The following is a 26,622-nucleotide window of genomic DNA, read 5'->3' on the forward strand; positions in this document are numbered from 1 at the left end:
AAATTTTACGCTAACGTTTTTTCACTTATATTCTAGTATAAAGGGTCACACATTTTGTAGTTTGAAGTTGGTGGCACTAAAGTTTGACAACTGTCAAACTCACTTGTCATTTGAAGTGGCAAAAAACTCATTTGACTCTTACTACACGTTAATATTATTAACACTCACTACTAAAGAAGTACCTGTGGCGTTATGGTAAGTTCGTTGGACTTTCATGCTTAAGGTCTTTGGGTTGTGCAACCTACAATTTTCTTTCACGGGTACTGCCTTTTGCAATGAATTAACAAATCCTCAAAGAGTAATTCTTATCATGCTTTTTTAAATAAGCCGTTCGGATCCGGTAGGTCGCCTCCATCTCTGAAATGAATCGCACAAAGGAATAGTTGAGAGTTCTAAAACAAGAAGCCCTAGTTTTCTACGGAAAGATGCTCCACCTAATTTATTTATTTTTAACTACAAAAGTATTGCCCCTAACATATCAAATTTTCTCTGTTGATTTTCGGCGTTTGCAAGTGGCATAATTTGCGTTTATATAAAGCTCAAATTAAGAAACATTTGAAGCCTTGTGATCGTATGCGTCTATACCTTTCTTTGGTTTTGACACAACAGATCTTTCTTTTCTTTAGCGATGAGGCATATTACTCACTCTTTTGGTATGTTAACAAATTAAAATGAAGCGTTTATTGCCCATAAAACCAGGTCAAAAACGTTTTCGACATATGTCAATGGACGCAAAGTTACAGTCGACTCCGAACGACATGATCCAATGGGAACCGATTTTTTTTTTGTGGGACATTGATCATGATTGTTTGATTATAGCTTTATAGCATGAAAACCTTTTTAGAAGCGTAATTTCATGATTAAGCGACATTAATTGACCACCAAGATCATGTGATTTCAATCAACGGTAAGGCTGACCCGAAAAATTAATGGCTGAATCACAAAAAGCTTCAGCTTCGGCTTTGACGTTTACGAGTTCAGCCTGCACAGGAATTCAATGCATGCTATCACAATGGAGCTTCGACCTCACGTTTCGTTTGATAATCGTAAGGAAAAGAACGTAATGTGACCCCAAACGGAAGCTCTAGTTCAATTTTATGAACATTTGCTTTGTCTGACAGCTCAACAGCTGTAAAAAAATGTCAACAAACAAAATATTTGCCCTTTGGAGGGATGAAATAATAGAAATGTCATTCAAAGTAACCTCGAAGCAGGTCCAACGTAACTCAGACGAAGCCGAAGCTAAAGCGTGTTTGTGATTCAGCCATAACGATCTTTAAACCCAATAAAAACCAACGTTACCCAAGTTTCACCCGAATTGTTTGAAAAATTTATTAAAAACTATCATTGAGGAATCGCAACTCTTCCCAGACCGATATTTTATGGCAAGGTCCAACATTTTTATCAAAAATGCATTGCTGTGTAGATTTTATTTAGCTTTCGTTTCAAAACCGAAAAATGAATAAGGATGCATTTAAAGTTAATAAGCCTGAAAATGAGTTAAGTATGTGAAAGTATATTCATCAGAGCACTCATAAGTTATTAGAAAACAAAAAGATATGGAATGAAATTAAACTGACTGAAAGGACCTATAAGCTCGAAAGTAAAGGTTGTTTTTTAGCTGCATGAGAATTTCGATGATTGTTGTGAATTTCGTCAGAATGTATCCAACAGCGCTTTCACATTGTGGAAATTTACATTAATTTTTTTTTATACACAGACAAACAAATATTTGTTCAAAGTATTGAATTGTCCTGAATTCCAATCTTGCCAAAACATTTTTTTATTACATCAAGTTCTTAAGTTCTTTAAATTGTTAGCGACAACCAAAAACAGAGTAAGCCTCCCTCTTCTAAATATAGTTTATACGAGTACGATTTCAGTTAATTCAGTTTCTGGCAATTCACATTAGCCATGAGTTTCTCTCTGAACGATTGTTTTGAGCAACCTTAAATAAAACCATTTCATTCTTTTAAGAACTACGTCTTGGAGTTATTGTTTAAAACTAATCTCGAGTTCAAACATCGATTAAACTATCTGCTCAAATAATACAAATTCCCTATTTCAACATTATTTCAATTACATGATTTTGAAAATACATGTTTGAAACCTTATTTTCATATTCTTGAAATATATTATGAATTATAGATTTGGAAAAGCATAACGAATTTCATTAAAAACGAGTACTTCATGAATTTAGAATTCAGCCTCAAAAAGCCTTATCATAAACCTGAATTGATAAAATAATTTTGAAGTCAAATTTGAAGTAAGCAATCAACACCCATTGACAAAGTGAAAGTGTAATTTGATTGCCAGGAAAAATCCTTGTCGACCATCAGTGTGGAGAATGTAACGCGTTGCCACGCGTAGTTTAGTCTTTTTTTTTGTAAATAGTCCGAATATGGGGTTTTAAAAATTATTGTCCATAGTTAAGTAAAATCTTTACAATAAAATGTACACTAAAGTTCTTTATATCAAGCTCATTTTCATATAGTTTGAACGACTACATAAAATCATGAATCACGAATTTAGAATTTTGTATAATATTGCTTTTAATTTGAGCCAACTCTTTTTATGCAAGAATCCTTGACATCTACAAAATTCCCCTTTTAGTCGCCTCCTACGACAAGCAAGGGGTCAACTGTGGATGTATTCTCTTCAGCCCCAAGCCACAGGGCCTGGCGAGAAAAAATTAAAAAAAAAAAAACAATTTCAAATTTCCATTTAATAAATAAAACAAATTTCAAAAACTGTTATTTTTTTTACTCTAAAAAGTAGGGTTTATTTACAACAAATTGTATTCCTTTCATTTTTGTTCATATATAATATATATAATATTGTATATATATATAATAGTATTTTTCTTACAGAATGAGGCCTATGCTTACGTATTTGGATTTTGTTCATTTTATAATAAGTTTTGTTATTTATATTTTTGTTTGTTTTCCTAACCTAAAAACTGTATACAGTATATTATTAGGAAAACATTTTTCTTTTTCAAAAATTGTTTAGATACCAAATCTTCAAAAATAAAGAGGACAAATTTTAATTATAATTTTTTTTTTTTTTGAAGAATTTTTATTAAGTTTTCTTTTTTTTCTTATATTTTCATAGATTTTTGGTTGCAAAATTCATATTTTTATTTTGATTTCTTATAAATTACACTTTTTATTTTATTTATTTACGTATATTATTTAGGTTCAATTTGTTATTTACTATAATATCATGATACATAAATCATAAATAATTATTCAACAAATTTAATCACATTTTAACTGTATGTTTTCCACATTTTATGTTTTGTTTTTTGTTTTTATTTTCATTTTTATGTTTTATCTTAATTTTGCTTTTATTTTTGTTTATATATCAAATCTATGTATCTTACAATATTTTCTGTTAAATTTAGTTTTGTTTTGAGGGTGTGTTTTTTTTGTTTGTATTTTTATATTGTTCTTAAATATTTCCATAATTTGCTGGTCTATACAAAATTTACAAAATGCAAAATATGTCCTTGGTTTTAGAAAATAAAATATTTATAGGTATTTTAAATGTTGTCTTAAAAAAAGAGTCTCGCACACATTGGAACATATTTTACATTAAATTTAATGGTTTTTGTTAGTTTTGTCTAGTTTTGTTTTTTTTTTTTTTACTATACGAATATAATTTTATACAAGTTAATACTTAAATTTAAGCTTTTATTTCGTTTTTTAATTATTGTATGGCTTTGGTATATTGTTTTATTGTGGTTCATGTCTAATATGTACAAAAACACACAGACTTTGATTGGTTTTACACTAGGTTCTTCGTTAAAAGCTTTGTTTAACATAGATTTTTTCGTTATTGTTTATTTGGGTCTATTAATGTTTTTATTTTTTTGTTAAGGTAAGCCAAATGATATTTTTTAAATTTATTTTAGAAAGAAATGAAATACATTTTAAATAATAACCGTTTTAAGTCTAAAATTGTGTGTTTTCTAAAAAATAACAACTGCTCTTTTTGTTTTTAATTAATAAATATTTTTTGGTATATTATATTTTTAATTTAAGATTTTTTTTATTTTAGATACTTTTTTTAGCCAATTATTTAAAATATTTTGTATTTTTAACTTTTTCTTTTCTGTATACATGTTATCCTTGTGCAAAACAAAAATAATACATTTTTATTTTTGAAATTTTCATTATGAAAATTATAAGAGAAAAGAAAACTGAATAAATTATATTTGTATGTAGGGTTTTCATCATAATAAATAGCTAGGTTTTGGGATTTTTAATGTTTTCTTTGTTTTCTTCCACCAATTTAAAAAAAATATATAGAATTGAATAAATAAGAAAAAAATATACAATTATCTAAATTTGTTCAATTGAAAAAAAAGTATTAGAACGAAAGATGAGTTTTATTAAGTTTTTAGTATTAAGTTGTTTTATTATATTTTGTTGTTATTTTTATTTTATTTTACAATTTAAATGTTTTATGAATTTGTTAGTTTTTTTTGCTATTAATTTTGTTTTTACAAATTGCACTGATTTATTATAAAAATAATAAAATAATTACAACAAAATCATCACTGGCCTTTTTTAATCAACAAAAAATTATACTTTAAATGTGTGTAACGGGTTTGAATGAAAATTAGCAAATTTAAATATAAAAATTAAAAAAATGGACAAAAAACGTGTACAGGTTAATATTTTAATTATTTTTGAAAAATTTTGGGTTATTTCACAAGCCGATTGATTTTGAATACCTTACTCATATTAGATCTGAGGTGCATTTTTTAAAAACATAAATTGCATTCTATTTAAATTAAGAGGAAAAAATATTTGTTTTTAATATTTTCTTTCTGTTTAAGCGCTTTACGTAAATTAAGTTAAAATTGCGGACGTTCGGAAATTTTTTAATTTTTAAAATGTACTATAGCATTTTTCTTACAAATTATAACAATTTGTGTATCAAATAAATTGCTAACCCTAATTTAGGAGATTATGTGAAAATTTTGAAAATAAAAGATATATAATAAAATCAAAAAAGTCACTTTTTAAAAAAAAAAAATCCTGACTTCGAATAAATCTACTCTTAGGTGATACAGTAAGCATTTGATTGAACATTTCTATTTATTCTTAACCCTTCATTTCGAATTCAAAACATTTTGAAAATTAAAGAAAACAAAAACATCAAAAAAAGTCATTATTTTCACTATTTTATTTTGGATACAGTATGTATTTGATTCGTATTGAAAATGTCTATTCATTCTTAGCCCTTTCATTTCGAATTCAAAAATTTTCACTAAAATAGAACTTTAAAGGACAAAATGTCAATCAAGTTCAAATTTTAAAAGTATTTCTGCATATTGGGTACAATTTTAAGTGGGTTTTGAAATTGTATATTGTCGAAAAAAAATTTTTGAAATAACCTTGAATTTTTGTATAAGACTATGCCTTTTCTAAAAGTATAAAAGAGTGTCTCCAATGGAATTTCAGTCTATTGCAGTCAAGAATACTTTATTAATAAATATTAAGTTAATAAACAGAACATCAAATATAATAAAATGTGACACATTTAGGGATGCTCAGCCCATTGCTTATGCCATCTATTTGACAAAAATTTAAGTTGTTTGAATGAATTACAATACTTTTTATGGAAAAGTCAAAAGCATTACAAAAATAATATGTCGTCCAGTTTTGGTATCGCATGAATGTTGAAAATTCTTTCCAAAATATTTATGACCCATCAGAAAATATTCCAGAATTGCCTAGAAATAACCAGTGAACTATATTTGCTAAAACGAATGGCATAGAATCCTATAACACTAACCTGTCAATGCTGTTTTCAAGTTCATCTTGTTAAAAATTCTCTTGTTACTTGAAACTATACTCAAAAACTGCATAAGGCCTCTTTTAAATCGGTTACGAAATGTTATGCAAACTATTTATTGGTTTTGTTGATAACCGATTAAGACCCAAGCAATGACTTTTTTTTAAAGACATTTTTAAGGATCTTAATAAAATCCTAAAAAAATGTTTACTAAAAGTCTACTTTATGACAACAACAACACTGAGATTCATGATTTTAACAGAAAACTCACAATTTTATAAAACTATCTTGTTCTGAAATATTTCTTAACATTTTCCCTATCGACTTACAATTTTTTAAAAAGATACTTTGAGTATTAAATACTTTTGCAATAGAAAAAAATGTAATAAATTTGTCTATGGTTTCCTTTTGTATTGAAAACAAAAAGGATATTTTCTGCTTAAGGGGTTTTGAATTCGAAATTTTCTAAAAGTATCAGGTACTCAAAATCTGCTTATGGAATAATTTCGGAATTTAAGTCTGAATGAAATTTAGTCAATGTAAATTTTTAAGCCAACCAAAGAAAAAATTAATATGAATGAAATTGTTTTGAAGTAATTTTGGTGTTTTTGAAATGTTTGTGTGGATTTTATTAACCAAAGAAAAGTTATTTTTTTCTGTCTTGAAAAACCAATATTAATTTTTACACATTTAATTTGTTTTGCATTTTAAATAATATTTTTTTATTTATTTATATTAAAATGTTATGTCTTAATAATGGATCTATATTAATATTTTTACTAGGTTTTTGTTTTATTTTTTTTTTTTTGCATTTTTTTAATTTATAATTTACACTTATAAATACAATTTACATTGCATTTAACATAATATATATATGTTTTATTTATTAAAATTACATTTAATTATTTATAATTATTATATTAACTTATTTAATTTGAGGTCACATGAGTTGGTTTTGTTGTTGTTGTTGAGTTTTGTTTTATATTTTTATTTTATTTTATTTTTTTAAATTTAAACAAACAAATTTTTCGAAAACAATGAAAAAAAACTAAAGAATTTTATAAATAATGTCAATTCCAAAAAACATATTTATAATTAATTTTTTTTATTAAATATTAATTTTATAGGAAACTTTTTTTTGATGTTTTTGTTGAAGAGTTAAGAGATTTTTGTTTTGTATTTTCTAATGAAAGTAGGCTGCCTACATTAAATTACATAATTAAAATTTTGTAGTTTACATAATATAATATAAAACAACGGTTATTTTTTGTCATTTCTTGAAAAATTCTTTTTGTTTTTTTTTTACAAATGAAAGTATAGTTTATAAATATTTAAAGATTTTTTTGTTTGCTTTTGTTTTGTTAAGTAAATACACAATTATGATAACATTATTTGATTTTAGTTTTTAATTATTTTGTATTTATTGTGGACTTTGTGGTGGTGTAATATCATCGGCATTATCACCAGAACCAGGTTCACCCTTTGTTTTGTTTTCCTTTTTCCATTTCATTCGACGATTTTGGAACCAGATTTTTATTTGTCTTTCGGTTAAGCATAAGGCGTGAGCGATTTCGATTCTTCTTCGTCGCGTCAGATATCGATTGAAATGGAATTCTTTTTCCAATTCGAGGGTTTGGTATCGCGTGTAGGTTTGTCGGCCACGTTTTCGTTCTGCAAAAAAATCAATAAAAATAAAAATTAATTTTAATACATCTAAAAATAAATATAAATAAACAAAATAACTTAAAAATACAAGAAAATTAAAATTGCATTCTAAATTAAAGCCCATTTGTTTTAAAGGAAAAAAAAGCTTAAAAGTTAAGAACTAAGAAACGCATTTATTCACTCCTCTTGAAAGATGATTATTATTCCACAAAGATTCAAATCCAATTAAAGATGCAATAAGTTATAGATACATATCTACATAAGGCGCATGATACTCTTGAATTTGTATTGCTATTTAAATATCTTTGACACCTTCTAGGTTTTATTCATAAACCATCGTAGAGCAAAATCGCTGACGGTGTTCTCCATCATCAATCGCATCTCATTCAGCATAAATATAACGACCTTATTCAAAGCAAGATATATGAGATGTGTCAGCTTGCATTGAAGTCTTGTATTATTTTTCGTTTTTTTTTTCCTTTAAATCCCAAAGACTTTACAATATGTATATAATTACTCTGGCGTAAAATAAACCTAAGATACCTAGAATAAGATACAATTTCAAAATACAAAAACAACAAAATAGGTGAAAAACAAAACTATCGCGGTTTTCTTTGTGCAAAAAAGAGCGACGCAAAATTAACTATGAGCAAATTTATATTCTAGGTATAGGTATACCTACTATACAGCTTGCAGCTTGTTGGTTGCAGACGCTTTTGAGAATTTTTAACCAGCGCGGATTAAAACACATGTTGTGATTTTGACAAGAACTAATAATATATTCGGTAAGGTCGCCTTTTGATCTTTTCCTCATAAAAACCAAAGACATTGCTTTGGTGTTAATTCTACATATAGGTAGGTAGATATATGCGGACGAGCATAAAGTTTGCCCCCAACACCGCCAACGCGCTTAACCAACTATATGCGCGTCTCACCATTACCATCTGTCCTGACAGTGTCATTTCTCATATTGGAATATCTTTTTTAGTTGGTTGATCTCTGATGGCGTGAGGTGCATTCAAAAGTAGAAATGTTTGTAGTATAGATACTCTTGTTAGTCATCTTATAAGTGTTTTTTTATTTTATTGAAATTTCAGAGAATTAAGATCTTTAAAAATCTAGGTATAAAGCTGAGATCAGCTTAATTTTTGTCACTGGAATACTCACACATATACATAGACCTATGTACATATATAGTTTAATATATTTCTGCTATGATGCAATTAATGTTCTTCAGTTTAAAAATTCTTTCGTATGAAATTCAATCCTTAAGCAAAGAAAATGGTCAAAGAATGAATGTAGCATCATCAGACGTTCTAAGAACATTTCAGACTCAGAAAACGGTTTCATCTTCCAACACAACCATTTAAAAGAAATATTAAAAGCTGGACCTTAATCCAGAATCCGTAAATAGTTGTTTGTATTTATTGAGTATTTACAACCAAAGAAGTTGTGGAAAGACTTAGAAGAAATTTAAAATTTTCAAGGAATTCAAAAGCTGATAAATAAAAAAGATGATGCTTCATTTTCTTAAATTTTGTTTGTATTTGCTAAATTTAGAAGAAACTCTAATTAAGTTCAAAGTCAAGTTGCTAAAAAGAGTGGCAAAGGAAAAGTGAAACTATCAAATCAAATGCCATTAGACTGATGGCTCGAAAAGGAAAGGTTTAAAAATCCTTGGAACATCCAACAAACATTTTTGCGTCTAATGTACTTGGCAACGGAAAATGCGCTAAACGTAATCTTGAAAGCAATTATTATTGTAATCAAAACATAGAACGTGCCATATAGTCAAGCTAAACTCAAGCCTATTAGGTACATGAGTTAAGAAATATAGTGTAGCAGCATTCAATCAGGGAACTTAACTAGACAAATATTGATTGAATGGCCCAGCCATTTAAGTGTTCAGGGACATGAAGTCTCTTTCACAAATCCAGTGACAGAATTCAAGCTATACTTTGGAATAGGAAAAAACGTGATTAATTAAAAAATCAAAAATTGTGAGTTGAAAACGAGAAGAATGTGATATACGAACTTACTAAAGGTAGTTAGTAAGAAACACTATTTGGAAAAGAAAGAAACACTATTTGGAAATTGTAATCAAAAACGTTCCAAATAATAAATAAAGTTTAAGTTAAAATAAGTTCTGATATCCATATTCCGGTTTCAAAAGTATATGGCTGGAGTTCGACATCTGTCAAGCTAAGTTATTAAACCAATTATCTTTTCAGTTTATAGTCTGACATTTACAAAAATGGATCGCTTAACAATCTCAGAACGCATACAATATGTTAAAACCGACTTTAAAAATGGTGATTATGCCCCGACCACATATCGTGATTTAAGAGAAGATTGTGGTTAACAAAATCGTCTATCTACGCAAGCAATTAGAAACATTTTGAAGAAATTTGAAGGGACTGGTTTGTTTACAAACATGTACGGTCTGTAGATCATTCTTTTGCTCGTACCACTAAAAATATTGCTGCTGTGTGTTAAAGTGTTTCCGAAAACACGAATGTGTCGATTCCTCGTCATTCTCAGGAAATGGGACTGCCTTACGGCACATTATGGCGCATTTTGCATTAAGATCTTCACCCGAATGTAAATAAATTCTAGCTTACACAACAACTGAAGCCAGCTGACCATTCACAACTTCGTAGATACGTCGAATGGGTGCTTGAAATACTGGCTGTGGAAGGCGACTTTTCGAACAATTTTAGTTTTCAGTCATATTTGGTGTTCTGAGAATGCTCTAGTAATTGAGGAGAGGCCATTACTTCCACAAAAAGTGTGCACTTTGGTCCGGCGCGGAAGTGTGATTAGATATTAATTCTTCAAAAATGACGATGGCACGACTGTTAGCGTCAATTCGCAGCGTTATGGTTATATTAGAACCGTCTTTACTTTGCTTGCTATTGAAGAATACGTCTTGGAGAATATGTGTGTGGTTCAACAAGACGATGCCACATGCAAATAATTTTACCAATTTTATTTTTAGTTCAAAATTAAAGGTCATTGTACAAATATGTATTCTTTTATGCCTTTTGTTGAAATCTTTGTTTTATAAAAAATAAATAATAGCATACAGAAAAAAAATACCAAAACAAAAAACTCATTATTTCAAAAACAATGTCAACGTGTACAATAATTATTATTTTTATTCCTGTTGATTTTTTGGTCATGATATGAAATTATATAGAAACTTATTATATTAAAAATTCACAACGCACATACCTAATAATAGAAAACATTTTCGTTCCACAAATTCAACTTTATTTGATTGTTTAGCTTAGATTTAACAAAACAATGAAAGCAACCCAATTATTGTAATTATATTTAATGTGGTTTCACCAAAAAATATAAAACATTTTTTTTGTTTGTTTTGCCTTTTTATAACGTTAATGTTATAAAGACCAAGTCATATATATGAAGGTAGGTAGGTATAGATACTTAGCTACAACAGAAAGAAAAAGTGACAAAAAAACAATACCACTTTCAAACGACAAAAATAAAAATATATCTCACATAAAAATCGGATATAGGTATTAAACATGGCGCATATAATTACCATAGAAGCCTGATAAATAATTAAGGCAGTTGAATATAATGTGTGCTTATGAAGCTAGGTAGTATGTATTAAGACATTAAAATGACAAGACAATACTCCAGACTGTCTTCAAAGGCATAGCGTAGGTAGATCCTTAAGATATCAGATTTTTCCCATAGGTGTGTTTTTTTTTGTATCTAAGTGACTTGTCACCAGATTTTAACCACGACTGTAGAAGGGTTACAGAGTGAAAATTATCTTCTGTTTTTGAATTCATTATTGAAAAATTATACTCATATGGGTACCTTAACAGTTATATCTACGTCTTTATATATAAACGTGTGCAATCGAGCGGAAACCATCAAGCTCAGATTTTAATTCAAAAGAAGAAAATCTCTTTTTAATAACAGCAATTTCACAATGCGCAATGCTGCTATTTACGAGTATATGCACAACGCAACGCGATGAAGCCGATCGTGGAACGTAGACGTTAAGAAAAAGATTATAACCGTCATCATCGTCGCCGTCAGTCTGCCGCCATATTTAGTTTACCTCTAATAATATGGACCCAATTTAAATGCGACTTAATACCTTAAGAAACGAATCGTCTAAGAAGATCAGAATAAAGTAAATGTTATTAGTTTTTTTCAAGTAGTCATACAAAAAGACCTATACAAAAAATAGGTACCTATGTCTTAAAAAATATTAAAAAACGAAGATATTTTAATATTCAATTAATTAATATGCAGCAAAACAACTTCTTGTGTGTCTTAAATGTCTAATAAACCCTCCGCAAACTAATCCTATTGGATTAGTATGGGAAGTGAAAAATGTCACCTTCAAAATCAAATGGAACCCATTTTTAAGGCGTCAATGCAAGAAAATATCACAGAGGAGTGCTGAAAATTAAAAGGGAAAATGGCTTTGTAAGGATTTTTTAAAAATATTTTTATATTTTCCGTTGGGTTCGGTGGATGATTAATGAGGTTATTATTATAGAAGTAGTCTATTAAATACAGTTTTCGGGATTGCAATACGGCAAATATATACTAGAAGCAGTGTAACAGTCTCGTCATGCATCTTCTGCAAAAATAATTTAAAGGAGATTCAAACCGAAGTGCAGTGCAAAAATAGAACAAAATAAAGTTCCATTGCAACAGGTAATGGATAAATTAGATTTATTGATAGGCTTCATTTATTTCCCATCAAGGAAAGTTCGTCAACTTGCCAGATTCTTGGAATGTCTTTATTCAAGCACCCAATAATATAAAATTTGAACTGTTAAGCTACCTCCGCAAGACTCGCTAGAAAGTTTATAAATGTATAAAGACAGGATCCTTAACTAACTAAATCTGCCTTAACTAGATCTGTCAAATTAAATGTCATATATTCGGTTGGATATGCTATCCCATCATCGGCAGATGTCGCTATCCACAATACGTGCAAATGATACAAACCTTTCCTAAGACTTAAGGTTTTATCGAGAAACCTTCAACGAATTTCATATAACTGTCGCTAGAGCCGTTCTAAAGAAGAAACCATTCAATCAATACCCGTAATGTCGACGAATTGGAAACACTACGAATTATCCGAGACAGTGGCTTTCGTATCACTCACAAGCAAATGTTTTCGTAGCTTAATACTGCATCAGTACAATATTAACTATTTATTAACTAATGAAAGAATGAGAATTTCTAAACTGCACCAACTATAAAACCACAGTCTACTTAACACCGCTTCAAAAATCTTTCCAAGTCCATCGTCAACAACCTGATAGGTCTTTATAAGTGTGATTTTAGACCAGGAAAGTCTATAGTCGATCAAAAATTTACATTATGGCAGATCCTGGATTTCAAGGCCGCATATGACAGTATCTATAGGAACGAGCTATATAGAGCTGTCTATTTTTAGCATTGCTTCCAAACTCGTCCGTTTGTGCAGGATGAGCATGGAGAATTCGCGATGTTTCATAAAGGTTGGAAACAACTGAACAAATCCTTTTGATGTCAAAAAAGCTTCAGATAAGGTGATGCGCTGCCATGCAATTTCTCTAACATCGTACTTTCAAAAGTCTTTCCAATTATGTGCATATGCTGATGGCATTTGCATAATCGGAAGAACCCAGCCTGATGTCAATGGGGTTTTTGTGAGTATTGAAGCAGAGGTGTCAAAAATGGGTTTTAAAGATTATGAGGCAAAATAGAGAACATACTACACTGAAAGTGTCTAGTTCAAAACGTTACCGTCAACGGAAGTTATTTTGAGGTGGTTAAGGACTTTGCAATTGAGTAGTAAAGCCCTCTCTCAAGTGATCAAAGTACGGCTGTATAAGAGGCCTATCATCCCAGTCCTGCTATACGATGCAGAAGCTTGGATTATGAGAAAAGCGAATAAGAGAAAAATTCTGGTTCACCGCGTGGACGTTTTGATGACATCTGTAAAATCTTTTGTTTATTTTTCAGTTGTTTTTGCCAAATCATCATGACAGGAGGTTCAAATGATAAAACTTTATTATGAAAATGAGTGTTCGTTATAGCAAACGTTGCGTTCATTACGCCCATTTTACGGTATTCGTGGTGGACCTTCACAGTCGACTCTTCAACGTTTGGTGGAAAAATTTGAGACAACCGGTTCTTTACGTTCAAAGAACGCAAGATTGGCCGAGAACATCGCCGCTTCTGTGAAAGTATACAGTAGAACCTGAGGCAGTCTACTCCTCGCAGTGCGCAAGAACTCAGCCTTTCGCAGGCTTTAATTTGGGGCATTTTACGTCGAAACTTGGGCCTACATCCGTAAAAAATACAATTGACCCAGGAGCTTAAGGTTCATGATCATAGACAACGCCGCTTGTTGGCTTGTTGGGCTTTGAATCGTTTGGAAGAGAACAACAATTTTAGCCGAAAAATCATCTTTAATGAAGAGGGGCATTTTTGGATGAATGGCTGTGTTAACAAGCAAAATTGCCGAAATAGGACGACACCAACCCATGAAAGGTTCACCAGGTGGTTGCATCACAAAAAGTTAGCGTTTGGTGTGAATTTGAGCCGGCGGCGGCGTAAATGGTTCGTACTTATGAAAACGACGTTAGTGGGGCGGTCACCGTCATCAGCGAGCGCTACATAACGATGGTAACTAATTTCTTACGGCCCAAATTGAACTATTTGGAACTAGTGTCACAATTTTAAGGACATTTTAAGACTTTAAAAGAGTCTACCTTGGCTAAGCTTTTACAAGCCTATGTTCTATAGGTATTTTTCATTACCTATTCTATAAAGGTAAATACGAGTATCAATGAAAATTATAGCCCTTAAAGTATAGGGGCGATTAAAATACTTAATCTGATGATTGCGTTAAATTTGGCAATAAAAACCAAATGTATATTGTATTTATTTCATAACTAAAAGGAAGTGATTAAAAAATCAAGAAAATAAAGTTGAACAAGTTGCTAGTTTCAAATTTTGTCTTCATACTTACATATACATATCTTCTTACAAGCTTTTCATATTCCCTTGAATAAAGACTCTTCCATTAAATTTGGACTTAAATTACAAGTTATACAAGCCGCACAATAAAACTTGATATGGAAATGTTTGTTATTAATTGTAGTTATTGCACAACCCACCGCATAAACAATTGCAAGAGCAGAGCAGTGCGGAGCGAAGCGGTACACGAAATGAAACAACAAAGCCATATACAGGAGCACTTAAAGGTCAATTCAAATTAAAAAAAAAAACTACTATTGTACGTGTCTAGGTACAAAACCTCATACCCAAAAGACACAACCCATATTTATTTATAAAAAGAAAAATTAAAAAAAATACACCAGGTAAAAGGTAGAAAACAAAAAATAATAATAATAAAACCCACCCAAATACAAGAATTGTAATTAAATAGTGATTAGGCCACCATTTTTTTACAAGTTTTATTTTTCTATACATAGGTATACTTTTCTATATTATGTATTTTTGTATTAGGTGGATATTTAAGTTTGAGTACATTTGCTATAATTTTTATTTTTTTCTTGTTTCGGTTAGTTTTATAATTTCATTCATTTGAAGGGGAAATCATTAAAATAATCACATTTGGTGGGAATGCCCACTCTCAACGGGGTCAAAATATATGTAATTAAATTGCGTGCGTGCATTTTTCTTATAGGTAAAAAGAGCCGCGGCCATCACAACAAGTTGAAGTTTTGATATAGGAACGATGTACGAGAAAACGAGTATAATGTAAGTTATAGGTAGGTAAGAGGTACTTATATCATCTAATGCCTTCAAACAATTTTTCTAAATACATTTTTTCAAAAATATTTTATCTTGAATTTGTTTTCATGTCTATTTATTCGCATCATCATGCCTGGCCTGACTATCTTTATTGCCTCCATGGAAGCTCGACGTATCTGCGCCATTGTTAACGTATAGAAGTCGTCATATTGGTGGGTCCGAACGACAAGACACGTTGCGCGGCATACAGCCAGAAAGGAAAACTTAATAAAATACAGGTACATACATACATAAATATATACTATGCATACCTATGTATGTTCAGCAAGAATGCTTTTAATTTATTGACATTTCACGTGTTAACATTCACAAATCCAAATTGATCTTTGATTCGTTTTTAATTGCAGCATTTTTGTTTATGTTATCCCATTTCAAATAGTAAAGTATCTACATGATGTATCTACAAGATACTATAAACGATTATTATACCATTATCCCCACAATAGAGCCTACATCATGAAAAAGAGTTATATTTATAGATATAGATATTTTCATTCGCATAAATGTATCCATACACGTGATGCATCAGAGAATATAAGTATGGCATAAGGCTCTTTTATCATATGGTCAGGATAAGGATTTACGCAATTTTATAAGGTTTACCTTACATCGAGACATATTGCTGGATGCCGTGACCTGTTTTGTTAATGTTATGTAATATTCTTTGTTGTTGTTATTTTAATAGTAATTAAACATTTAAGGCTTTCGTTTATGCATATTAATTAAAATTCAATCCAAAACATGGATATTCATAATTTTGGCGTATGTTAAAGGACTTTTTATACTCACGTTGGATTTTATATATGCGCAACAATAAAAAGATACTTCACAATGTTATAAAAGAAGAAATACAAAATAATTTAAACAACAAAAAACAATCATGACGGTCAGCCTTTTGGTAAAGAAAATGATTTTTTAATTGCGGAAATTAAGCGTGTGCGGCGCGAGTATAATACCTCTAATGTGATTATTTGTGTGTGGCGCGAGAGATTTTGTTTTTTCAATTCTTCTTTTTAAATTTTTTTTATTTTTTATTTTTTAATGCTTATTCATCATCGAATGGCTCAACATAAATAATACTTGGATAGTAGTAAATGTTTTGATAATTTATATCAGTTCCATCCAACCTTAAAGATACATACCTACATTTATAGCTATTTTCATATGTTTGATGGAAGAAAGATTAAAGATTCTTTTGCTTTGTGATGGTTGTCTATCTTTTTATTGGCTTGAGGCAATGATGCGCAAACCAACAAACTACAAATAATACATTATTTGCAAATAATGTATAGAAATGACGAGAGAAGAAAAACAAAAAAAAAATATTATAATATACTCAACTCAAAGATTTGTTACAAGTCAGATTAGAAGTCATTAAGAGAGCTGTTAATTCATTTACGATGATTCATAAAACATGTTTAAGATCGAAGATGTAAAGTTGCTAAAGGCGAATATTTGGACCACCTATGAGCTACTGTAGATATGTATGCAATATATTTTTTTGTTTTCAAGGGAATAATATCATATTCAGTGATAATGGAAATAAACTTAAAGCTTAATCAACAATTATGGTGTTTAGATATAACGAACTTTCAGATATTACCAAAACCTTGTTAAATTCGACGTTGTCAAAATTGATATTTAATAACATTTTAAAGCATTTTTAGTGTCACTTTAATTCTAAAGCTTAAATTACAGGCTGTTCTTAAAAGATAATATCTATCTATTTAAAAAACTAAAGTTGTATTTTTTCAATGGATTAAGTTGCCCTGAATTTGAATATTGCCTTATTCCACCAAATCAGGATTTTTAAAACTACATCTGTACGTCTTTTAAAATGTAAAGAAAAATAATACAAAAAAAATGATTTTAAGATGAGATTAAACTCAATAAATTCCTAAATAATAAATTGTATCATGATTTTGAAAAATAAATTGTTTAAGGCTCATCGTGTTAAGATAGTACTACCACTTTTTTTGTTAATTTAAGTAAATCTATGTTTACCATTTATCAATTAAATAAATGTTCGTATTATTTCAATTTTTGTTTACTTTGTGTTTCTTAACTCCTTTTTTTGTCAACTGATCACTTTTTGGTGAACTCTGACTTTTGTAAAACAAATTGTTTTGAATGTTCATGTGTATTTTCTGTTAGGGTTTCGAAGATTTAGAAATTATTTTATACAGGATCCGGCAAAAAAACCTCCTGTATTTTTAGACATTTAAATATAAAATGGTATTCCGGGTAAAGATAGATAAAGGTCTATATGTCGTTTTTAGTAATTATAATGGCGTGGCACGGTGAGCATCGCGCATTTTTCGTAGAGCGAGCATTTCGCATTCGATTTCAACTTGAACCACATGATCCTGATCTGGATAGAAAAACAATTCAAGTTTGGTTATCAAACTTAAAAGCAACGGGTTCTGCGCTAAAACCCTCAAAAAAATCTTCAACGACCACTTCACAGCCCTTATGTGAAAGTTTGGTGTGCTGTTGCAGAATTTGGTGTGTTAGGTCTGTATTTTTTCGAAGAAAATGGGCAAAAAGTTACAGTTCATGCGGATCGCTACTGGCACATGATTGGTACCTTCCTCCAACCAAACTTAAATCAGTTTACTAGGAACCACAAAGAAGTCTGGTTCCAACAAGATGGAGCCACAGCACACACTTCACGGATTTCACTAACCATTTGAGAGAGATGTTTCCAGGGCATCTTCTTTCTTTACGAGGAGACATTACCTGGCCACTAACGTCCCCCGATTTATCACCTTGTGATTTTTTTCTTTGGGGACATTTAAAGGACCAAGTCTACCCTCATCGCCCAATATCGTTGGAACAACTTAAAGAGCCAATCACTCAGGAAGTGGCAGCCATTACACCAAAAATGACTCGACGAGCAATGGAAAACTTCCGGGAAAGGATTTGTAAATTTATTAATAATAGAGTGCAATATTTAACGTATATAATGTTTAAAACTAAGTAATTATTTTATTTAATGTAAAATGGTATAGTACTTAATTTAAAAAATTTAATAAAATGTTTCTGTTAAATTATTTATTTACTTGTCACTGCCTTTTAAAATATGGGAGACCTTTTTGCCGGACCCTGTATTGGTACATTGTACATGTACAGGTATGCAAAAGAAATAAAGTGTAAGTTCTTTTTTAAGATATATACCTCTTCCTAGTTAAAATGTTTGTTAATATTTAAAATGAAAAAATTCTTCCGAAAATTATGAAATTGAAATGCTTTGTTCTATTATTACTAATACTGAATAATATAAGAACAGTGCAAGTAATTCAAATACAATGCACATACATCGTTTAAATAAGATTATTACCTTCGTAATAGCATTTATTTAGTGTGAAATACTCATCGCTATAAGGTAAGTCCAAAGTTTTAAAAAAAATTAATAGCTTTTTAAAGCCAAAACATAAATTAGTATGTGCTTAAATTTTCAATATTCAATCATTTTCAGGTGAAAACCAAATTTAAAAAGATGCTGGGATGCGACCCACATTCCGGCTGTCGATTTACATTGTTATAAATAATTTAAAGTAAATAACTTTCTTTGTTCTCCTAATACCTGAGTGAGTCGAAAACCATTTTTATCAGTATTTTGTTAGGTTTTCATGTTTTTTTAATTTAAAATTTAGAATTTTTCTAAAAGTTTGAAATACCAACAATATTTTTAAAAGTTTGGAATAGTTTGACTTCAAAATCTAATTTTGTTAACGATTTTATTAGTCAGAAAATAGTTCTTAACAGTTATAATAGCATTTCTTCAAAATTTGTATTTCTTGTATAAATAAATACTTATTGGATTTATCTATAAACAATATCTTACGTGGACAACAAAATTTAGCACAAAATCTTTTTTTTAAATCTATACCTTTATTTATTTACGTATACCATTTTTTTTAAATTTTAATTTTTACGAAAAAACTGACTATTGTTGTGTATTTATAAAAATGTAGAAAGCAATATTTTTTATAACATGAAATTAGGTAGAGGTCAACGTTTTTAATTTTTGAAAAGGTATTGGAGTCGAAAACCAATTTTTACCAAGTTTTACTAATGTTTTCTTAGGTTTTATTTATATAAGAACTATGGCAATTTTTGTTTTTTTCTTTAATTTTATTTAATGTTGAAAACAATATGAAATTAGTTTGAAGCCAATATCTTAATTTTTGTTTTAAATATCAAAATCAAAAATTAATTTTTACCAAATCTTAGCAATATTTTCATTTTTTTGTAAAAATTGTCAATTCTCTTTTTCCCAAAATTATACTGAACATCAAAACACTATATTTTTAAGAAGATGCAATTAAATTGAAGCAAATGTATTCAATTTTTAAGTCGAAAATTAATTTTTACCAACTTTAAGTTAATCTAACTTTGGGTGCTATCTCTACTGGTTCTTGAGATCTCACACTCACAAACATCTCTCTAAAAATCTTTAATTAAGATTCTTTGTACTTCAAAACGTTGAGAAATGTCAACATTTTCAGTTCGACAAATCGGAACGATTACAATAACTTCTTATGTTAAGTTAACAAGTAGAAAATTGATAAATATTTTATATTTGTTCTACTAGATTAGCTTCTTACGTCATTTTATTTTAAATACTCTTTATTTAAATAACTCTTAAAAATCTGTTAAAAAGTTATAAATATTTTCTGATTCTATAATTTAAATATAATTTTTAACTAAAAACTATTTTTCTGGGCACTAATATTCGAAAAGCTGACTTTTATTTAATTTTGTTTCATTGCAAAATAGAAATCGAAATCAATTCTTAGTATAGCTAGTAGGATTTTAAACGAATAACAAAAACAATGTCCATAGCATGAATAACACCGATAAAAGTTAGAGTAAAATCTTGCTAAGGATGGGTTTTTGATTTATACGAGTCTCGAGTTGATCTCATGTTATTTCGTTCTCAAATGTTGGTACGATTGATATTGCATTTGTATCTCGATGGCATGTGTTCGTTGAGTAGTTGTGCATTTGGAATCATGTGTATTTTCCATCGGGGAAAAAAATCGTATTATTTAGTTTTGTTAGTGAAAACGGACACTTTCTAAAATGCAAATGGTGCTTCCATGTTTTCTATGAAGTGGAAGTGAGATAGTTTGATTCGTGTTGAACAATGAAAAACTGAATAGTTCAGAACCATATAGAAATATGGTACCTACTCCATGTGCAACCTTTTTTTAATTTGATTAAACCAAAACTATATTTTTGTACACAAACATGCAAATAAACAGACTATAACGCATTATCAGAAAACCAACTCCTCCACATAGGTTTTTCTTCGCAAATTTTGACTCGACTCCGATTCCCGACCGGAATCGAGGCGAATCAAGCTCATTTCAACTCGGTTCCGGTATATTAAGAATTGAGGCGAGCTTCAAGCTCTCTTCTAAACCACATCTTAATGTAGCAGTCTACGAACAAACCCCATCCTTGAAGCAATTGTTAAGTGAACTTTTTTTTTACAATCTTAATTTCCAGATGTTTTCTAATATTTCTTCTTGAAAATTGTCTATTTTCTTAGTTTTAGTTAGGTTTTTTGCTAGGTTAATTTTACTTTTGATTTTCGCAAAGCTTTCTTCTATTTGTGTGTTTGTTTATTATTATTCTGACAGATCTTCTTTCAGTTGTACCAATTTTTAAATACAAAAATCTGGATACTGCAGATAGTGTTGTTGGCAATTTCTCACTGTACTTTATATGGAATACCAACAAAACTCAATTATTGATTTAAATAAGTTGTCTCCTTTTCCATTTTCACCCTTTTAAATTGAAACTAAATGTCCTTTTTATTAAATTGATTAAAATTGGCGTAATGCCAAAGAAGTAATTTTGTAAATATGTTTCCCTAAAAGGAAAGTGTTTCACATTCTCAATTGTCTGCTCCTTTAAACATTTCTCTTTTCAATTGAGTTAATTATATTAAAATTTCTTAGATTTATTCATATTATGGTCAACTTTTCACATAACACAATATTCAAAGGGATATAATCTATTTTGAATTTCATTACATTACAAACACCATACTTATCCTTATATCAAATTTAAAGTACTTTATATTTAGATACTTATTAAATACCAAAAATGTTTGTTTTTTGATAGCTAGAATCAGGATAAACAGAATTTGAAGACAAGCTGAAAGGAAGATAAAAAGAAAAATATTATCATATTATGGGGGCCGGGAGAGGAGGCAACATCACGCTCATCAAAAACGGAAATTTCAAAATGAGAAATATGTCCGCCTAAAGCTGGTTACTCTACTGTATACGTCCGACCGAGGAGCGACGATGATACGCTGCTGCCAGCAGCGGGCGCCTGATGGGATATTGCGTAGCGTATGTAGGGAGAATCAAAATAACCGTAGCCATAGCCGTATCCGCATAGCCTTAGCCAGCTTTGAAGAGTTTTTTTGTGTGTCCTCTCGTCTCCCGAGGGTTTAATTTTTTTTTCTACCCAGGATTTTTAGTTTCCCAAAAATAAGAAGACACACTGAACAGAAAGAAAAGAAAAAAAAAACACTCCTCCATTACATTTTTTGAGAATAAGTGCGAAAGAGAGAAAATAGAAAACTCACTGGAAGAAGAGTATCGCATGGCATGTTTTAGTCAGCTGTCAAATATTTTGACATGGGTCCCATACTTTTTTCAATGGTTTTAGTTTTCGGGGATTTAACACACAGTATGTATAGAATATATATTTATACGTAATGCTCTGTTGGGTGTGTGTGTTCATTTTTCTTTTTTTCTGTCGTGTGTTTGTATGTTCGTACAAATCCATCCCAAATGTAATTTCAAACGAAGAATTTCTATGGGAAGAAAAAATCCCAAAAAATCAACCAGACGAATATAGCCAGAGGGCAGTAGTCAAAAAATAAACCCTCATCCTCTTCATCCGCCTTCTTATACATATGCGATAGCTCTGATGGCTTGTTGTGCTGTGTCCGAATCAAAATTCAGCTGTTGTCATGAAAGATTGGCTAACACATTCATAATATAAAATAAAACAGAGCAAACTGTCAAAAAAAAAGGACAAAAAGATTACCCTGAGGGATTGCACTTGACGTGTGTTGTTAATTCTTCACGTCCCACATAGCACATCACCCATGCCGTATATATGAACAACATCAAGTCCAAAAAAAGGACACTTTCGACACACACTATACGAAAGTATAGGTTTTTCTATTTGTTTTCTTTTTTCTTTTCAACTTTTAAGCAACAAATTTAGGCAAATAAAAAATTAACTATAATAAACTTAAACAAATTTTGAATTCAATTTGCAACAAAAATGAAAACAAAAAAAAAAGTATCTACGAATTTTTGTTTTTTAATTAAATGGATAAAATTTTTGTTGTTTAAAGGAAATCCTACCTCCATGCGCCACCGCCTGAACATTCGCCCCACAGTGCCAATTTGAGAGAGTGGACATGGACATGAAAAATAATGTAAAAATGTTTATGTAGATATTGTTATGGGAATATGGTTTTTGTATTTTTTTTTAACAATTTTAATTTTTCTATATTTTTGTTTATAGATAGTAGCAACAAACGACACAACGAGTATGGAATATCATTCACACACAAATAAAAAAAACACAATTTTATTGTTTATACTCAAATAGAAAATATTACAAAGCATCAGAAACAGAAACAAAAACAAAAATACAAAAAAGAAAGAAGAAAAATGAAAATACAAAAGAAGTGACAGAAAACAAAAAGTTCAGAAAAAAAAGAGGAAACCAACCCCAAAATATATTAAACAAAAAAATGTCGGAAAATACAATACATTATACAATATATACACTGTAGATAGAAAGATAGATAGATAGATACCCTTATGGTCTTTGGGGATATAACAACCCGGTAGATATGAAATGACATATGAAATAACAGAAACAGGTTGCACAAAAGGGGACCAAAAATATTAATAAAAATGATGAAAACTTCTCAAAAACCGTAGGCATACAAAAAACAACATTATAATGCAAAACTTAAATCATGGGTTTTCGGTATGTATGGGTCTTTAGGTATATATTTTATTGGTTTTTGTAAAGTTTTTATTTAAACCCTTTTGAAAAACTAGGTTGTCATATATAATTGTAGAAGAGGGATTTACATAGATTAAAGGACTATTTTAAAGTGAAGGTATGTATAGTTTGAAATATCTACTGCAATTTTATAACCCACCACCAAACCAAAACCAAATTAAAAAAAAAAGAAACTATTGACATCTTTTTAGGCTCGATAAATATGTTTAAATAAGTGAAGCTTTGAGAGACACTGGCACGTTTCTGTCAACACTCAAAATCTTTCCTTTAAAATCAAAAAATAACCTGCTTTAATTTCGGGAATTATTTTCTATTTTTTTGTTTTCACTGCATTTGCCCATTTTGGACAAAGCAGAGTACTACATGTTTTAAAAAAGCCAACAATTATTTATTCCCACCACCATCATCCGGCGACTTTGAGATCTGTTGTCTCTAAGTTTGTTCGGTGATCCCACAGGATATTTGGCAGTGAACATTAACTTCTAGACAACGTTCTCAAAGCGAACGGCTACTTTAAAAAACAAAGATCATGGAAGCCCATTTCGTCAAAGCAAAAAAGAAAGATGGCGAATTAGACTGAAAAGCCTTCCTGCCGTATTTAAGGGGTGTAACTGACAGGGTAGGGAAAGTTTTAAAACGATATTATACAACAGATATTTTTAACAAGGATGCAGTGCGCACGGTTAGCTCCCAGTTTGCATTTAACAACAAAAAACAACAGCAAGAGACAGAAGCCCCTACTCAATTTAAATATTTAAAAACGACTAGGGTCTGGAAGTTTATGACTTAAAAGCTTCTGAATCAATTACCTAAATATTTTCAATTTAATAGTGCTATGTTTTTAATTTTACTTTATTAATTTTAAACTCACAAGTCTTAATGTAATGAATTACGAGCGTGAATACATATGCTCGCTTTTAGGTTGATAACAAAATACATAGAAAACATCGCATGCCAAAAATTCATAATATTTTGCACAATACGGCGCGCGTATCGTAAGACTCTTCATGTCTTTTCTATTTTGTGTTCTTTAATTTTATTATTAATAACTCGCTTAGGACTGTCATGTCAGAGGTTTTGGGTTCAATCAATTCCTGCGAAGAATTGACAAATTCTACAATTCTTCTCATGAAATAGGCTTTCTTAAATAAGCCGTTCGGATCTGGCTTAAAACCTATAGGTCCCCTCCATCCCTGACAATATTAGTCGCGCACAGGAATGGTTGTTATAAGTCACTTGGTCCTAAATCTGAACGGACTTTTGTAAAGTTTGAAAGTCTACCCTATATGTATTGTTTAAGTATTTTTTAAAAAAATTTTGACAACTTTCAGTCTTTCTAAATTTCGAAGAGATATGAAGTCTATTTGCTTTTAATTTGTATCCACTGTCTTGATTCAACATATTCTATCTTAAGTACTTTTACATCTCTGCCAATTAAAACATAAACTCTTCATTGAACTGATTTGTCCCATAAAGCTGAATATACCGTACGTACACCCCTAAATTTTTTATATTCTATTTCTATATCAACGGTACGCCGGCCGCAGCGCCCTCTAAACCATTGCCACCGCACCGTGTCGCTGCCATCGTCTCATTGCTATAAATTTAAACCCCAACAACAATGATGATGCTGATGATGATGATAATACCTACTTGTAACTGTAGTTACTCTAGGATTTGCTGCTTTGGGCTTGGCATTGATGGCGGTGCTGTACGGTGCTGTGGTGGTAGATGGTAGTGGGTCATAAATTTTAACGACATTCAACAAATTTCCAACAGCAACAAGTTGCTCATTTTGTGGATATCTTGATAAAATATCCTTCCCACAAACCAAGCAGAAAAGTGAAAAAAAAAATATAAAAAAGAGTTAAAAAAAAGGACGAAAATGTATAACTGATAGTTTCTTTATATAACCGAAAATATACTCTCCTCTATATGATATGGCTGTTGTTTTCAATTTAATTTTCAATATTTATTTATAAATTCCATCTTAAAATCCTTTTTCTTTATACCAAACGAGCGAGCGGACAAAGAAGAATCCTTTTTATATTTTTCTTTTTTCTAGACATTGTTTATTTTTGTTTTGTTGACTCTAGCCTTCTCTAGCCCATGAATAAAATCAATACAAGTTCAAATTGAAAGGGATTCTAAAAGTTCAAAGCATCATCACCTTGGTAGTTTTTCATCTTCTCATCCTGTAGTGCAATATAATCCCCTTGTATACTTCGTTTGTATGCTGTTAGCTTCTTTTCTCACTCGAAAGGATATAAGAAGGTACTTGGATGGAAGAAGTACCAGGAGAAGCCATCATCTCATCTCTCTCTCTGTTTATAAACAATCCAGTGCCAGTATAAATTCTATATGTGCATCGCACTCGTCAACTTTTATATTTCACTTTAACTTTAGACCATTTTATATCCCTTTGTTTTTTCGAACAACGTCTAAGTTTTTTTTTGACTATACACAAACTCTTTAGTTCTATCGCTTCATAAGGATCCGCTATAGGTAGCTCAAAATCTAAAGCCCTGTACTTTCTTATACAAAAAGGGCAAATCAAAAAGAGGAACTTTGTTGGGCGTATATAAGATATAGCTATATTCATATGAGTATACTCTTCTATTATTATTATACTTTCTTTGTCGAAGACACATCGTCCTTGGTTATAACCCCAGGATACTTCATTGCATTTTTATTTCATGAAATAAAAGCTTAAGTAAGGACTTACTTTTCAGAAAACTTGTAGTACATTTAAGACCAAAACGTTGATCCCGTATTTTCTTATTCTTTTCAGATTCAGTTCTTCAACTTTTCAAGATCCTTTTGTAAGGATATACATACATATATTTTGGTTGTATGTACAGAAAAAAATTAGATAGGTATCTATACACATTCTATACATCAAAAAGTGTATGTTTTCTAGGGGCTATAAGGAATCTTTTTCTATAGGAGGTGTGGGTTGGGTATGAGGCTTAATGGTTGAGGTTAAGAAAAATATTTTCAAACTCTTATAGCACTCAATGATGTCACATTCATGATGTTGGTGGTAATCTATTTATTTCTAAAAGAAATGAGGTTGAGAATATTTCGATGAATTCATGGATAAAACTTAGCAGTTCAATTTAATTCTTTAGTGTTTTATTTTGATGAGGAGGGATTTTATATAAACACAAAATTGCAAGGTGTTTAGAACAAAGCTGAATATGTAAGAAGTCATGGACTCTGTTTCTTGAAAAGGAGTAT

The 26,622-nt window shown here is 30.1% G+C and overlaps 1 protein-coding gene across 2 annotated transcripts in view; it reads right to left on the minus strand.

Moving 5' to 3' along the window:
- Nucleotides 1–6,614: 6,614 nt before the first annotated feature.
- Nucleotides 6,615–26,622, minus strand: part of LOC129940821 (homeotic protein antennapedia) — a 99,805-nt gene continuing 79,797 nt past the window's right edge. For both annotated transcript variants that reach the window (XM_056049316.1, XM_056049315.1), the window contains one exon: nucleotides 6,615–7,479. In XM_056049316.1, coding sequence (XP_055905291.1) covers nucleotides 7,229–7,479 — 251 coding nt within the window. In that variant the 3' untranslated portion in view covers nucleotides 6,615–7,228. The remainder of the gene's footprint in view (nucleotides 7,480–26,622) is intronic.

This window comes from Eupeodes corollae, chromosome 1 (assembly GCF_945859685.1).
Source record: "Eupeodes corollae chromosome 1, idEupCoro1.1, whole genome shotgun sequence".
NCBI lineage: Eukaryota > Metazoa > Arthropoda > Insecta > Diptera > Syrphidae > Eupeodes > Eupeodes corollae.